Raw genomic sequence first — 14082 nt, 5'->3', positions numbered from 1 at the left:
TCCACACCCCCACAAAAGGACCCATTCTCTCTCCCTTAAGACCTAACGTGATAACATAGCCTGTGCGAGTGGGGTGGAAGCAGAGAGGCTCACTAGCGATGCACAGGAGCTTTTGCACCTTGACGGGGAGCATTTCTTGGTTGAGCGGCCGGGCGCGCTGCGGGACGTTTAACATTCCTGGCTCCCTACAACCAATGCCAGTAGTGCCCCCCACCGGCCAGTTTGAAAACCAAAGAACACCCCTACATGGTTCCAAATTCCCCGCAGCGGGCAGTACTGCCACAGTGGAGGACTACTGGGTCCACCTGCCTAGAACATCAGAGATCAGACAGGAGGTCAGCAAAGAGGACAGGCAGGGGCATAGGTGATGTGAGACAAGAAGGTGGGGGAGCTGTCCACCTCCCGCCCCCCCAGAGCTGCTTCTGAATCGATGCTGGGTGCGGGAGGCAGTCTCCAGGGAAACAGAAACCTCTACAGGAGTCCTGACCATCCCCCACTGAGGCGTTGTCACTGTAGGTTTGCATGGGGACGGGTGACTTGGGCCTTACTTGTCCAGGATGGCATTCTCGTGCTGCCGGAGTTTGTCAATCACAGGCTGTATCCCCAGCATCAGGAACTCGTACCGTAGATGTAGACGGAACTCCAGATTATCCTGGGGGTCACCAAGGGAGGACCAGACTCACTGGCTGGTCTCAATTTCCACAGGAGTCCCCAGGGGCCCCCTCACTGCCACTGCAGTCCCACCACATCCCCTGCAGCAAACTCGTCAGAACTGCTTCGAGTCCCAGAGCTGCAAGAAAGGGTGGGAGGAGACATCCTCTGACCTTGTTATTTACTCCCTTTAGCCCTCCTGCCTCACTTCCTTTAAGTCCTTCACCAGTTTTCTCTAAGTTTTTGGCCTCAAAGATTAGTGTTGAAGAGTGATACGGAGCACACACTTTGGAACCAGGCATTTCTTGGTTCCAATCCCTGCTCTGTCACTTACTGGTTTTGTGACTTTTGCAGAAGTCTTAGTTTCCTCATCAGTTAAATGGGCATATCACTCACCTACAGGAATGACATTCATAAGAACTGCTTGGTGAGGTATGGCTAGCAACTAACCAGAACAGATGTCAGCATAAATAGCTAGGACTGACTCAGGTGACATCAGCATCTTAGGGACAGGTAATTCCCCCAATCCACCCCACCTAACTCAGGTCATCGGGACGGGACGCAAAAAAAAGTATGCCGGCAGAAAAGAGGGAAAAGCAGAGATTAAATGGTCCCTTTTGACCTTCAACAAGCCGACCTTGACTGGGGCACCTGATTGCCTTAGCATTTGGGGGGTTCACCTGCTCTTCAAGTTCTTCTTCGACGGTTGCTATTTTTAAGGTCTGGGAATCCCATTCTGACCCCAAAAGAAGGAAAATCAGAAGTCACACCTCCTAACAGAAGGTGCTAGAAGAGCACGATCAGCTCCCCAGAAATCAGTCCAGAAGCAGGTCTTTAGAAAGCTCTAGAAAGAAGGGCCAACACTTGCCCTCCTCCCATCAATGATCCCCCACCATCCTAAACAGTCATCAGCCAGACAAGCTTGGGGTTTGTCCATGACACACATAATGCATGAGGTGACCCAGGCAGGAAGCTCCCCAGGAACCGCTCGTGACAGGGAGGTTTATGACAAGCTGTTCTTTCTTGGCCCCAGGTGAAGGAGGCAAGAGGTGATACAGATAATCTGAGGACAGGGATGGTAGTGTCAGCCACACTGACCCTCTGCCACGTCCCCAGGCAGCACTCACGCCCTCTTCCCCAGGTCCGGAAAGTCAGGGCCCAGCAAGGGCACAGAGAAGATGCCTCACCTCTCCAGCGCCAGCATTGAGGACAGCGTTGATAAAGGACATGATGGCTGTTTTCAGATTCACTTCATCTCGGTACCGGCCTAGACTTCGGTCCAGCTCATTCAGCAGGGTCTGGATGGAAAGGCAGGACGGAAAAAGAGAGGAGGGCTCAGGATCCTGTGAGTCCAGCCTCTGTGCCTTTGCTCCTGCCATTCCGATCGCCCAGAATGCCCCATGTGTTCTCTCTACCCAATCTATCCAGTCTCATGTTGGATCTTCCCTAAAGCTCACCTTTTCCAGGAAGCATCCTTTGCCTCTCTACATCTCATCCCCAGTCCTACCTTAGTCTCCTGTCCACTCAGCCTTGGGGACTTGCTTTATTTTGCTGGGCGATGCTGAAAAGATGCTTTAGCACTTTACAGCTGTTTACAGCTCCTCAGCCCTCCATATCTGTGGGTCCCACATGTGCAGATTCAACCAATGCCAGGTTGAAAATATATATGTTTTTTAAATTTCAGAAAGTTCCAAAAAGCAAAATTTGAATTTGCTGAACACCAGTAACTGTTTACATAGCATTTATATGGTACTTAGTTATTTACAGAGCATTTACATTATATTAGGTCCTATAAGTAATCCAGAGATGATTTAAAGTATACAGAAGGATGTGCATAGGTTATATGCAAATACTACACTCTTTTATAGAAGACATTTAAGTATCCACAGGTTTTGGTATCCACGAGGGTCCTGGGACCAATCCCCCGAGGATACCAAGAGTAACTGTATTCCCTGCCCAGCTCCTTGATAGCATGGACATTAACTTTTACCTCCTTTGCATCTTCTGCAGAGGGTCAGGGGTCACTTTCTGAACAGAGTAGGTGCTTTAAAATGTTTGATGACAGAACAAACATATAGTCTCTAGTGGTGGATAAACCATAATGTTTGTGATAACAGTTCACATCTATTGAGACTTAGTACCAAGACAGTATACTTATTGTCTACCTCTTTACCTGGAGCAGGTCAGGGAGAAGAAAAGAGCATAGCATGGCCTGAGTTCCCAGGACTTGTCCCAGTGTCCCTACAGTAGGCACCGGCCCAGGCATCGGGCCTAAAATCTCCACTCCAGCAATGGCATTCGATTCAGTATTTCTTGACCGAGCCCCTTTATGAGCCAGGTGCTGGGTTCAGAGACACGGAGCCACAGAAATGAAGCAGACCCATATTCCAGTCTCAAGGAACCCACGGTCTAGCGAGGAGTCCATTTTCCCAGCCAAACCGCCCCTCTCTTAAGGCTCCTCAGCTCTTTTGATATAAGCCCCCCACCAGCCCCGCACCTGGAAGCGCGTCCGCTCGGCTGCGTACACCTGGTAGTGTAGCATGGCCTGCAGCACCTTCTTGTGGCCGCCGGGCACCAGGCACACGGCGCCCAGGATCTCCAGCACGGCCACCTTGGTCTTGCTGTTCTCCGTGCGCAGGCTCTGTGCGATGGTGCTGATGGCCTCGGGCTGTGCCAGCACGTGCGCCCGCCCCTGGGAGTTGTTCATCAGAGCTTTGATGCAGCCGATGAGGGAGGTGTGGATGCGGCTTTCACAGGTGGCGTGGTCCATGCTCCGGAGGAAGTTCAGCAGACAGGTCAAGCCCTCCAGCTCGATGAAGCGGGTCACAAACCTGCCCAGACCAGAGCCATCAGCAAAACAGGTATCCTGCAGTTGCCTATTATTCTGTATGCATTTTGCAAACAGCCACCCCCTTACCTGGGTACCGCTGTGTCCCACTGAGACGGTAGACACTTGGTTCACTTGTAAAGTTTATCTAAAGAGCTAAAATCCTATCACCTCACAAGACTCAGATCTTATTTGCATTTTAAATACCATGCATTTGCACGTCGTTGACTGTGGGTTACACAGCTATGAAGGTGTATATGTGAAAGAGATGATCATGATAATTATTAGGATAATTATCATGGCTGTTAAACCTGAAGACTCATCACCAACGACGATGGGAATTAAGAGAATTACAGTCAGAAAACAAGGGGGACTTGCAGACATGGGAGCCAGCAGAGTCACTGCAACAAGGGATCGAGGCTGGGGAAGGCACTCTTCAAGGGATCCCTAAGAAAACATCTGAGCTATCTTGAAGGTTAGCAAAAAAACATTAAAAACCCTTTAGTTCAGTGGTTCTTAACCTGGAATCTGTGTTCCCCTAAGGGGTCTATGGCTAACATTCAGGGGTCCATGAACTTGGATGGGAAAAGAAAATTACACTTTTATTTTTGGTAAAACCTCTACCTGAAATTCAGCGTTTCCTTCAGTGATGAATGTAGGCAATAAACTATAGTGGCGTTAGCAGAATCTGTGACTTTGTCACACAAAGAAATCACAGCTATTTTCATCTCTAATTACAGTTGTTACAGGTATCTCAAAATATCATTTCCACTCATCAGGGCTTCAAAATTATGGTGGTTGCTAGTTCTTATTATTTAAGGCATAAAGAAGTACATTTATTGCTATCTCACAAATGTTTAAAATTTGGTAAATGTATTTCAATTTAATTGGTTCATTTTTAACTTTATCTATTTCTATCTATTTTACTATTTAACATCACTCTAATAAGCACTCAAAAGGTTTCATGTGGGTGGCAAAGTCATCCATGGCACACACACACATACACACACACACACACACACACACACACATACATACACACACATACACACACGCACACATACACACACACGCATACACACACACATACACACGCATACACACACACATACACACACATACACACACACAGAGGCTTAAAACCCTTGATTCAGTAGAATAATTAATGATCTGAGGAAATGTCATAAATGAAGGTGAGGAAAGCACTACATATAATTAGTACATTTGATCCCCAGAGCATTTGTATTTCTACATGATTAAAGAAATACACCTAGAAAAATAGAATGTACTCTTAAATTGTTAAAAATAGGTATTATTTATTTTCTATTTTATACTTTTATGTATTCCACAAAATTTCCACCATGACTGTGTGTGACTTTTGTAATCAGAATTTTATTATGGGGAAAAAAAAATAAATGGAAGTGGGAGATGAACCCGGCAACCTCCCCTCAGCCCTTCTACTTCCTGACTTCCTCATCCTTCCTGCATCCCCTGCCCATACCAGGCCCCCACCCCACCCCGCCTGAGCAACAAGCAGGGATTAGGGGGCTCCCGTTCTCCTTGAGGCTATTTCCAGGCTCCTGGGTCAACCTAGACCACACATGTGCACGCGTGCGTATGTGCACGCATGCGTGCGTGCGCGCGCGCGCACACACACACACACACACACACACACACACACACACACGAAGATCATTGTGCTGGTAACAACTGGAGCTCTAGAGAAAGAAAAGGCCTGATTGTGGTGTTTGCCAATCTCCATGGTATAAATACCGCCAGCATAGCTGATTTCAAAGTATCAATGTGTGTCACTGAACATGGAGCTGGGAAGAGATGCACCGTTGACATATTCCCACCAGGCACACACAGTGGGTGTAAACTCCCTGAGCACAGGTAACAGTAAAGAGCATACGTAACAGTAAAATGTAGTCAGATCATCAGGTAATTAAGGAGTGATAAGTTTCAAGCACTTAATTACCTTTGTTTTTGATAGCATTTATTTAATCATGAGTTGATGTAATTTACATTTTCATCATAGCTATGTTTAACAACCAGCTTGCAAAACTGCTGAACATTTTAAGAGTTGGTCCCCACAAGCCAGAATGAGTTGCCAGACACAAGAGGAGCCTGTGGCTCTCTTGGGCCCTTTCACAATGTGGCCTGGGACGTGGGGAGAGGCTCTTTTCAGCCCTTGAGACACCCATCCCCCTCTTCCTTGCCTGCTCCCACTCTAGATGGAGAAATCTCATCCAGAGACACCACATCGCCCCCTAGTGGCTGGAGTACTTCTCACCCACACTCACCCCTCTGGCGCGGGGCCCCTCATGTGCACAGCTCTTTCTTGTGTACCTGTCCGTATGCCCAACCCCCACCCCACCCCCCCATCCTGTTCTGTTTTCCCAATAAAACAAGCACCTGCCTTCAGTTTCTCTTCAGGATCTGAGGTTGATCTCATCTTCCCATGTTCATCTCCCCTCCCCAACATGCCCATCCTCTAGCAGCATCCCAGCTCCTCACAGAGGGGGTGTAGGAGCCAGGATGTGAAAGGAGGTAAAGTGAGCTCTAGGGGATGCTGGAGAGTGGAGTTGGCCAAGGGTACTGGGATGGAAGCAGAGCTCTGCGTGAAGCTTCGGGAAGCTGAGGGGACCGCTGGGTGAGGGGACGTGGAAGGAAGTGAGGGAAGGGGACATCACCTCATGGGCTGTGTCCGGAGGGCTGTCTTCAGGTCTTCCACGACTTGGTTCCTCATCTCCGTCTCCTCCTCATCAAACGCGTACAGACTCTGCATCTGAGGTCGGAGAAGGGGGCAGAGGTCACGCTGGGCTGCCTGTCTCCCAGCTCCCTGCCACTCCCAGCCCGAGTGTGACCCGGGGGCCGCCCTCGCCTCAGGAATGGTGAGGCCTCAGGGAACGGTTTACTAAGACAGAGTGACAGACTCTGAGAATAGCCATTCTCAGGCTTCACTTTCCTCATCTGTAAAATGGGGAGAATGATCAGCCCAGACTATTTCCCAAGGCTGTGTGATACATACATAATAAATGTTTCAATGTTTTGGGGGGATCTAAAGTCACACAGGGGAGGGAGGGATCAGGATAAAATCTTGAGAATAACTGAAAAGCTGCTGATCCCCAGAGAGGGTGGGCTGTGGGGTGCAGGGGAAGATGATGACCACTCTCCCCAGAGCCTTTCCAGGCAGGGCCGGGGCAGGACAGGGGCGAGGCTCACCGCGGCCATGGAGTTGATGCGGTCGATGTAATAGTCAGGCCAGCTGGTCGCCAGCTTGTTGGGATCCTCCTGTTCCTGGAACAAGATGAAGGACTGGATGGACCCCCCGGCAAGACAGGCCCACAGTCTGAGACCCTGAGCTTCGTCCCAGGTCAGCATTCAGATTCATCTCCTAGCCCAGCCTAGACAAGGTGACTTCGAGGAAGTTATAAAATCTCCCCAGGCTTCCATTTCCTCCTTGGCAAAAGGCAGATCGTGGACATCGAATCTCAGGACCAGCCAGTGACAGAGGCAGAAACCACACAGGTGTATACACTTTCAAACAATATACACAATTAAAAATAAATTCTTTTTTTTCCCTTATTATATCTGTTCTGACTCTACTTAATAAAATACAATTTTAAGTCTGTTGAATCTAATGAAAGTGTGTGCTTATATTTTGTACATCTCCTTTTTCAAATTTTATTGTTTTCTGATAATATCATTTTCATTGTATTTTACAAAAGTATTTGTCGGTGGCAGTTTGGATATTTAAAAACTTGGTCTTTCAGACAGTTTGGGAAGCACTGATTGACATAGAGCATTTGGTGCAGCGCCTAGCACATAGTAGGTACTCAGTAAACTGTAACTTTAAAAAAGGAGGGAAAAAGACACTCCCAAGGCCCTGGGTTTGGAAGGAGGAAGGGTCTGTGCAGCTAGGAGGTAGAGCCCAGATGAGACATGGCCCTCGGGCCCCAAGAGAAAGCCTCAAGTCCTCCCCAAGTGTGGGCAGGAATGAGGGGAGCTGGACAAGAATTGATGCTGACTGAAAATCCAGTCCTCTCCTCCGGCCAGTGGGTCTGCTTCTGGGCATTACACACACCCTCCTCCTTCCTGTCCCTGTCCCTGTTTCATCTGGAGGTTCCCCCTCATCTGCTTTCTACCAATTTCCTGCTTTCAAATTAGCATGAACATTTACCTCCTCCAGAACCTTCCTGTTGAACCACCTGCCTGCCAGCCGGCCTGGACTTTGCCCTGCATCCCTCAGCCTCATCCACTCTGGCTTCATGATTTTGTTTCTTAAAATCCAAATTTTAGGGCTTCCCTCTTGGCGCAGTGGTTGAGAGTCCGCCTGCCGATGCAGGGGACACGGGTTTGTGCCCCGGTCCGGGAAGATCCCACATGCCGCGGAGCGGCTGGGCTCGTGAGCCATGGCCGCTGAGCCTGCGCGTCCAGAGCCTGTGCTCCGCAACGGGAGAGGCCACAACAGTGAGAGGCCCACATACCGCAAAAAAAAAAAAAAAAAAAAAAAAAAAAAATCCAAATTTTAGATCAGTGAGAAACCTGGCTTGATCGGGTCTTTGTGACTTCACATGGATATATATGACCAAAGTCCCCAAATTTTAGCTTCCGCCTTAGAGAGGAGACCACAGAACATAAACGAACGTATCATGAAACATATACTTTCCTGCCTTTACTGGCTCCCCATTTAGCCATTTCACATGCCTTTAATGAGCACCTACTACATGCCAATCATTGCACTGAACCCTGAAAGTACTGAACAAAAAGTCATCCACATAGTAGTCTGTCTTGTGCCAGAGGCAGGGTGACCAGTGCTCTATGTCCATTTGTGGGCCATGGAAACCCAGGGTGGGGGGCGTCTAACACACAAGGCTCATGCGGGGGCTGGGGTAGGGGCTCTGAGAGGACTGGGCTGAGTTACTCAAGATTACTGAAGCTAAGAAAGGGGGAGAGTGTTAGAGACAAGAGGAAGTACCATGTGGAAAGAGACGGGGGTGTGAAAGTGTGTGGGGAGATGACACACAACTTGGTTTGGAAGGTGGCGAGAGACGTCCTTACATTTTAGTGCGTTTTTTATTTTAGCTGCATAAGGGATCAACGTCAGGGACCTCCAGAGTAAATCAGTTTGGAAAGTGGAGAAGCACGAGATAGGATGAGCTACTCCTGAAATTAATTTTCTCCTTCCTCCCTCCCTCCCTTCCACGACTTGAGCTTTTGAAAGACCTGCTTTCCTCCCAATGAGATTCCTACACACAGAGCACAGTATTCTGCAGGTGCTTAATACATGCACACTGAGTTTACTAGACAGTGGCTTGCAGTGCATGCAGGTTCTCAAGGCTCTGGCAGGCCTGCATTCCAGCATCATTGCAGCACTTGCCACGACTGGCTGGTGACTTTGTGTGAAGGCCTCTCTAGGCCTTCCTGGCCTCCTGTGTAGAATGAAAGACTAGATTGGGTTGCTCCTCGGTTCCTTCCAACTCTAGAATAGTGACCAATTTTATGAGCTCGGTCTGGCCCAGTATGGAGCCCGGAACAAATATCTTGAGCGAGAAGAGTTATAAAAGAGCCAGGAATGGGCTCTAAGGAGCACGAAGGAGAAACAGCCCCAAACCATCCCAGACCTGCCCGTCTTCTCCCAGAAGGGAGACTTCTAAGCCTCAGGTGTGGGAAGAACCGGGTCCTAGCTCCCAAACACCTATACACTCTTGAGCTGCAAGCCTGAGAAACGAGAGGGTGGAGGGGTGGGGGGGAAGGTGGGCCAAGAAAAGAAAACTAGAGTGAAAGAAACAGGCTCAAATAGAAAGGAGGCAAGAGAGACGTAGAGAGAAAGATGAAGGAAAGAGACAGAGAGATGGAGGAAGAGAGCAGAGAGCACAGCCACTGGGAAAGCAGAGGGGAGGAGATAAAACCCAATTAAGATCTGACTGCGGCCCAGCTCATCCTTCTAGGGAGGACCATATTCAGGGGACTGACATCTTTTTTTTTTTTTTTTTTTGCGGTACGCGGGCCTCTCACTGCTGTGGCCTCTCCCATTGTGGAGCACAGGCTCCAGACACGCAGACTCAGCGGCACGGCTCACGGGCCCAGCCGCTCCGCGGCATGTGGGATCTTCCCGGACCGGGGCACGAACCTGTGTCCCCTGCATCGGCAGGCGGACTCTCAACCACTGCGCCACCAGGGAAGCCCAGGGGACTGACATCTTTTAATGAAGGAGAGGAGGAAAGGGAGGAAAGGGTGGGGAGAGTGGAGACCAGTGTGTGTCCCTGATGTGCATGCTGCCCTGGGACAGGGACACAGCCTGGGACGGGGCAGGGGGGGCTCAAGATCCAGAAGAGACCACTCACTTCCCCCCAAATGGAGTTCTTCCAACAGAGCTGCCCCCAGGTATGGCCCAGGGCGCACACCCTCTCTGCATACGCACAGGCACAAGAAAGGAATCTAGACTTTTTTTTTTTTGGCCGCGCAGCTTGTGGGATCTTAGTTCCTGGACCAGGGATCGAACCCGGGCCCATGGCAGTGAAAGCACGGAGTCCTAACCACTGGACCACCAGGGAATTCCCTAGACCTGTTATCGTATAGCTCCCTTACCCAGCACCAACTCCTGGAACCCAGTGGGCACCTGCTTCCAGGATTTTTGAAAACCAGAATCCTATGTCCCTGAGTGTAAGCTCCATGACAGCAGGGATTATTTTTGTCCTGATTTATTCACTGTCACTCCTCCAACACCTAGAACAGGACAGGTGTACAATAAATACTGGTTAAATGAATGAGCAAAGCATGGAGGCAAGGGCTGCCGTGCTGTGGACCCTGAGGGACAGCAGAAGGGAATCAGAGAGGGCACCTTCTTCTTGCTGCAGTAGATCTGCCATTTCTTCTCAGGTGGCAGTGCAAACACAGCCTCCCGGTTTTTGTCGGTGAGATCCAATTCATCCTGCAAAGACAACAAGAAATACATCTGAAACCCAGACATGGTTGACCTTCGAATATTCGGTCCTACAGGAAATTACAGTTCCCTCGAATTCCCTCAAAGCCCTCAGCCTGCTGTCCTCCTCCAAAGAGCATCAAAGATATGATAGGGCAATTCTTTTTCTAGAAGTTCAGCCCCATCCTCCCGTCTCCTTGCAGCAAGCCCTTGAGCTTCTATCCAAGCATCTTTCACTTCCTGTCCCCGTCCCTGGCTCCTCCTATCCAGGTCCCCTGTTCCCTGCCCATCTCCCGTATTGCTTTGCTAGCCTCTAGTCCTCTAGCCTGGAGTTTCCTGTCTTCCTTCCTTGTCCTTCTTAAGCTTGTCAACACCATAAATCAAGGCTTGACAAAGAAAGAAATCAGTCTACTGATCCAGTTTTTGCCCTCACCCTTCAAGTCTCTGTGCCCTTTGAGTGTCTCCCCCAGAAATTCTCTGGTTCCCCCAACCTCAGCATGGGTCCCAGCACAACTGAAGAGACCTGGTAAAGATGATGAGCTGAGCATCTCTCCTGGCAACGAGGGCACGCCATGCCGCGGGAGGTCTGCTTCCCATGGAGGTGTGCCTGCCAGGGATAGCCCTCCGGCTGCACCACCACCGAGACAAGGCTGTGCACACGCAGGCTGGGCCCCAGCAGCTGGCCCACGCCTCCCCAGGAGCAGGACTGGGTAGTTTCTGACGTCATCAAATTTAGGGTAACTCTTTTGGTAGTTTGGGATGATTTTACAGGTTTGGCTGTGCTGAATGGCCCCTAAAAAAGTTCTCTTATTGAAAATTCTTCTCCTGTGATTCATAAGTTATGCAGGCGCTCATCAAGAAAAATGGTCAACGGGCCATGGGAACATAATGTGCTTTTCAGCTCAATTCTTGTAAGTTTTTTTTTAAAAAAATAAAAGCAAAACTTACATTAAGACAAAAAAAAGCATAGTATTACTAATCTTTACATTTTCTAAAGTGATAGTGAAAGTAATATCTAAGAAGGTACAAGGGTCTTAAATATCAATATCTACACTCTTTGTCCTTTACTTTTATTCAACGAGAACATTTTAGACTTTCCTTCACATAGATCAGAACGGTCCAATAGGAATATAATGTGAGACACATGTATTTAAAAAATTGTTCTGGTCACTTTAAAAAATTAAGAAGGAATAGTTGAACTTAATTTTAATAATACACTGTATTTAACCCAAAATATCTAAAATATGGTCATTTCAAAATATAATCAATGTTAAAAAAAAAAAAAGATCAACGAGGTATTTTACATTCTTTTTTTCAAACTAAGTCATCAAAATCTGGTGTGGATTTCCCATTACAGCTCATGCTGGTTCAGACCAGCCACGTTTCAAGTGTCAGCAGCCCCACGTGACCAGTGGCTGCCATCCTCCACGGCACATTCAAAGAGAACTTGAAACTATGCCCATCGGGTCACCTGCCTTTCGAACTAAAGACTCCAGCAGATCTAATGCTAAAGGAAGCTTCTTCCCTAGAACCACTCTCTTCATATCCCAGGAATGTCCCCAGACCCTGCTCAAGGTTTCTGAAGCATTTCCTTTCCATGGTCAGAATCAGAAATAAAAGAAAAAGATAGAGTTCTGTGCACCTGACACTGCCCAGCACAAACGCCATCTCTTCTACTTTTGCTTATGCAGTTAGTTCCACCTGGCCTGCCCTCCTGGCCCACCCATCCTGTGGACCCTGGTCTAATTCCCGAGCTCAAAGTTAGCATCCTCCCACAAGCCTTCCACAGCCCCTCCCAGGTAAGAACACGTCTCCGTTCCTGAACTCCAGAGCAGTTATGTTCAACCTTGTATCCTGGCTGTGTACACACTGGTCTTTTCTCACCAGTGGTCTCTGCCACTAAATCGAAGGACCTTTCTTGGCGATTTGGTTCAGCCCAGGTAGCCCATGACTCTGCGGACCATCCACTCCTTACTGAGTCTCTCTTCCCTGGTTTCCTGGACAACCACACTCTTGGGCAGTCCCTCCTGCTTCACTGTATGTTCCTCTTGGGACCCCCGACTTCTCCTCCTCTCTCCTACCATCCAACGTTGAAGTCCCAAAGGGCACCATCCTGGGTCCTCTCCTCCCCTCCCTCTATGCTTCCCCAGGGTGAAGCCTTCGCAGCCATTCCCAAGGACTCAGTGACGATCCTAAACTCTCTCAAACCTGTACCTCCAGCTCACCAGTGTCCTGAGCTCCCGATCCTGGCACCCAGGTGCCTCCTATACTGATCAACTTTGGTGACCCTCAGGTACCTCCCACACTCATGTAGTGCCAGGATGTGCCAGGCACTGTTCTTAGTGCTTAAGGTTTACTCATTAAACTTGCAACAACCCATTTTACAGGTGAGTAAACTGAGGCACAGAGAACATATGCAAACTTTGTTCATCAGACCCAGACCCTAAGTCTGGGTCTCCACTGGCACATCCTGTCCTGTACAGGGTCCCTCCATCCACCCACAACCTCACGTAAGAAACCTGGTGTTCCCCAGTTCCTGCTCACTCACCAATCCCAACAAATCCTATTATACTTCCTTCTCAGTAGCTCTTGAATCTGTCCACTTCTCCCCATCCTCACTGCTAACACTTTAGTCCAAGCCACCATCCTCCCCAGCTCGGAGTGCACCAAGAGCTTCCCAATGGTCTACACAGACCTTTTTTTTTTTTTTTTTGCACTGGATTTTAATCTTTAATATCTAACATTATTGCTTTAGGGCATGTTTTCCCTGAACCAGGAACGGAGTGCTAATTACATAAAAATATACACATAGGAAAAAGTAGTTCTCCATTTTCCCGGGGAAAAAACAGTAACTTCTAGAATACTCAAGTGTTTTGTTTTAATTATAAAGTCTTGGTCATCTCATTTATTAGCTCTGTGACATACATATTTAAATTAAACATTATTAGACAACCATTACAACTTATAAAGGTAAGGTGCCCTTACTGAGTAAAGAGATTCTCCTATGAGTGGATGTGTCCCTTCTCCCACCCTGGGTACCCTGGATGGAGGGACCCTACTTTTTTTTAGGAAAGTAGATTGGATCACCTCAAACCCCTGCTTAACCTCTTCGGTGGCTTTCTATCACCCTTCGGATCGAATCCAAAATCCTTGGTTATTCTCATCGTGATGGTGCTCCCCGCAAAAGGACCCAGCTCTTTCCTGACTTGAGACTCTCACATCTGCTGCTGCTTCTGCGGGGGACTCCGTGGCCCTCTTCTGCACCTCCATTCACTTATCTAACCATCGCTGTGCTTTCAGATCTCCACGGAAGTGTCACTGCTTCAGAGGAGCCACCATGACCGCCGGTCTAGAAGAAGGCTCCCTGCTAGACACTCCCACAGCTCCCCAAACATTTCCTTTCAAAACACCCACCACATTATCACTACTGTTCAAGATCGGCCTTCCCGTTCGGCTTCATGTTCTTGGGGGCAGGAACTGCTCCTGTTGGTTCACCACTAAATCCCTGGCAGCTCCACGGGGCCCAGCACACAGCAGTCTCTCAAGAACTATTTTTCATTTGTTTGATCAATACCTCACGCTAGTCTTCCTGCAGACAAGACGGGTCTGACTCATCCTTTTTTGCCAAAGTAACTTGTAAAAAAAAAAAAAACAAAAAACCCTGCCACTTAAAATG

General features: G+C 48.5%; 1 protein-coding gene across 4 annotated transcripts in view; it reads right to left on the bottom strand.

The window, feature by feature from the left end:
- DAAM2 (dishevelled associated activator of morphogenesis 2) overlaps positions 1 to 14082 on the bottom strand; it is a 113649-nt gene that overhangs the window by 31315 nt on the left and 68252 nt on the right. For all 4 annotated transcript variants that reach the window (XR_007479639.1, XM_033424076.2, XM_033424075.2 and 1 more), the window contains exons 3-8: positions 10326 to 10415; positions 6704 to 6778; positions 6172 to 6266; positions 3149 to 3482; positions 1839 to 1949; positions 549 to 652 (exon numbers count right to left, since the gene is read on the bottom strand). Coding sequence is in view for 3 of the 4 variants with exons in the window: in XM_033424076.2 (XP_033279967.1) it covers positions 549 to 652; positions 1839 to 1949; positions 3149 to 3482; positions 6172 to 6266; positions 6704 to 6778; positions 10326 to 10415 (809 nt within the window). In the remaining variant the exon portion in view is untranslated. The remainder of the gene's footprint in view (positions 1 to 548; positions 653 to 1838; positions 1950 to 3148; positions 3483 to 6171; positions 6267 to 6703; positions 6779 to 10325; positions 10416 to 14082) is intronic.

The sequence above is a fragment of the Orcinus orca genome, chromosome 10 (assembly GCF_937001465.1).
Source record: "Orcinus orca chromosome 10, mOrcOrc1.1, whole genome shotgun sequence".
NCBI classification, from domain to species: Eukaryota; Metazoa; Chordata; class Mammalia; order Artiodactyla; family Delphinidae; genus Orcinus; species Orcinus orca.
This window is presented reverse-complemented; position numbering and strand designations above follow the sequence as displayed.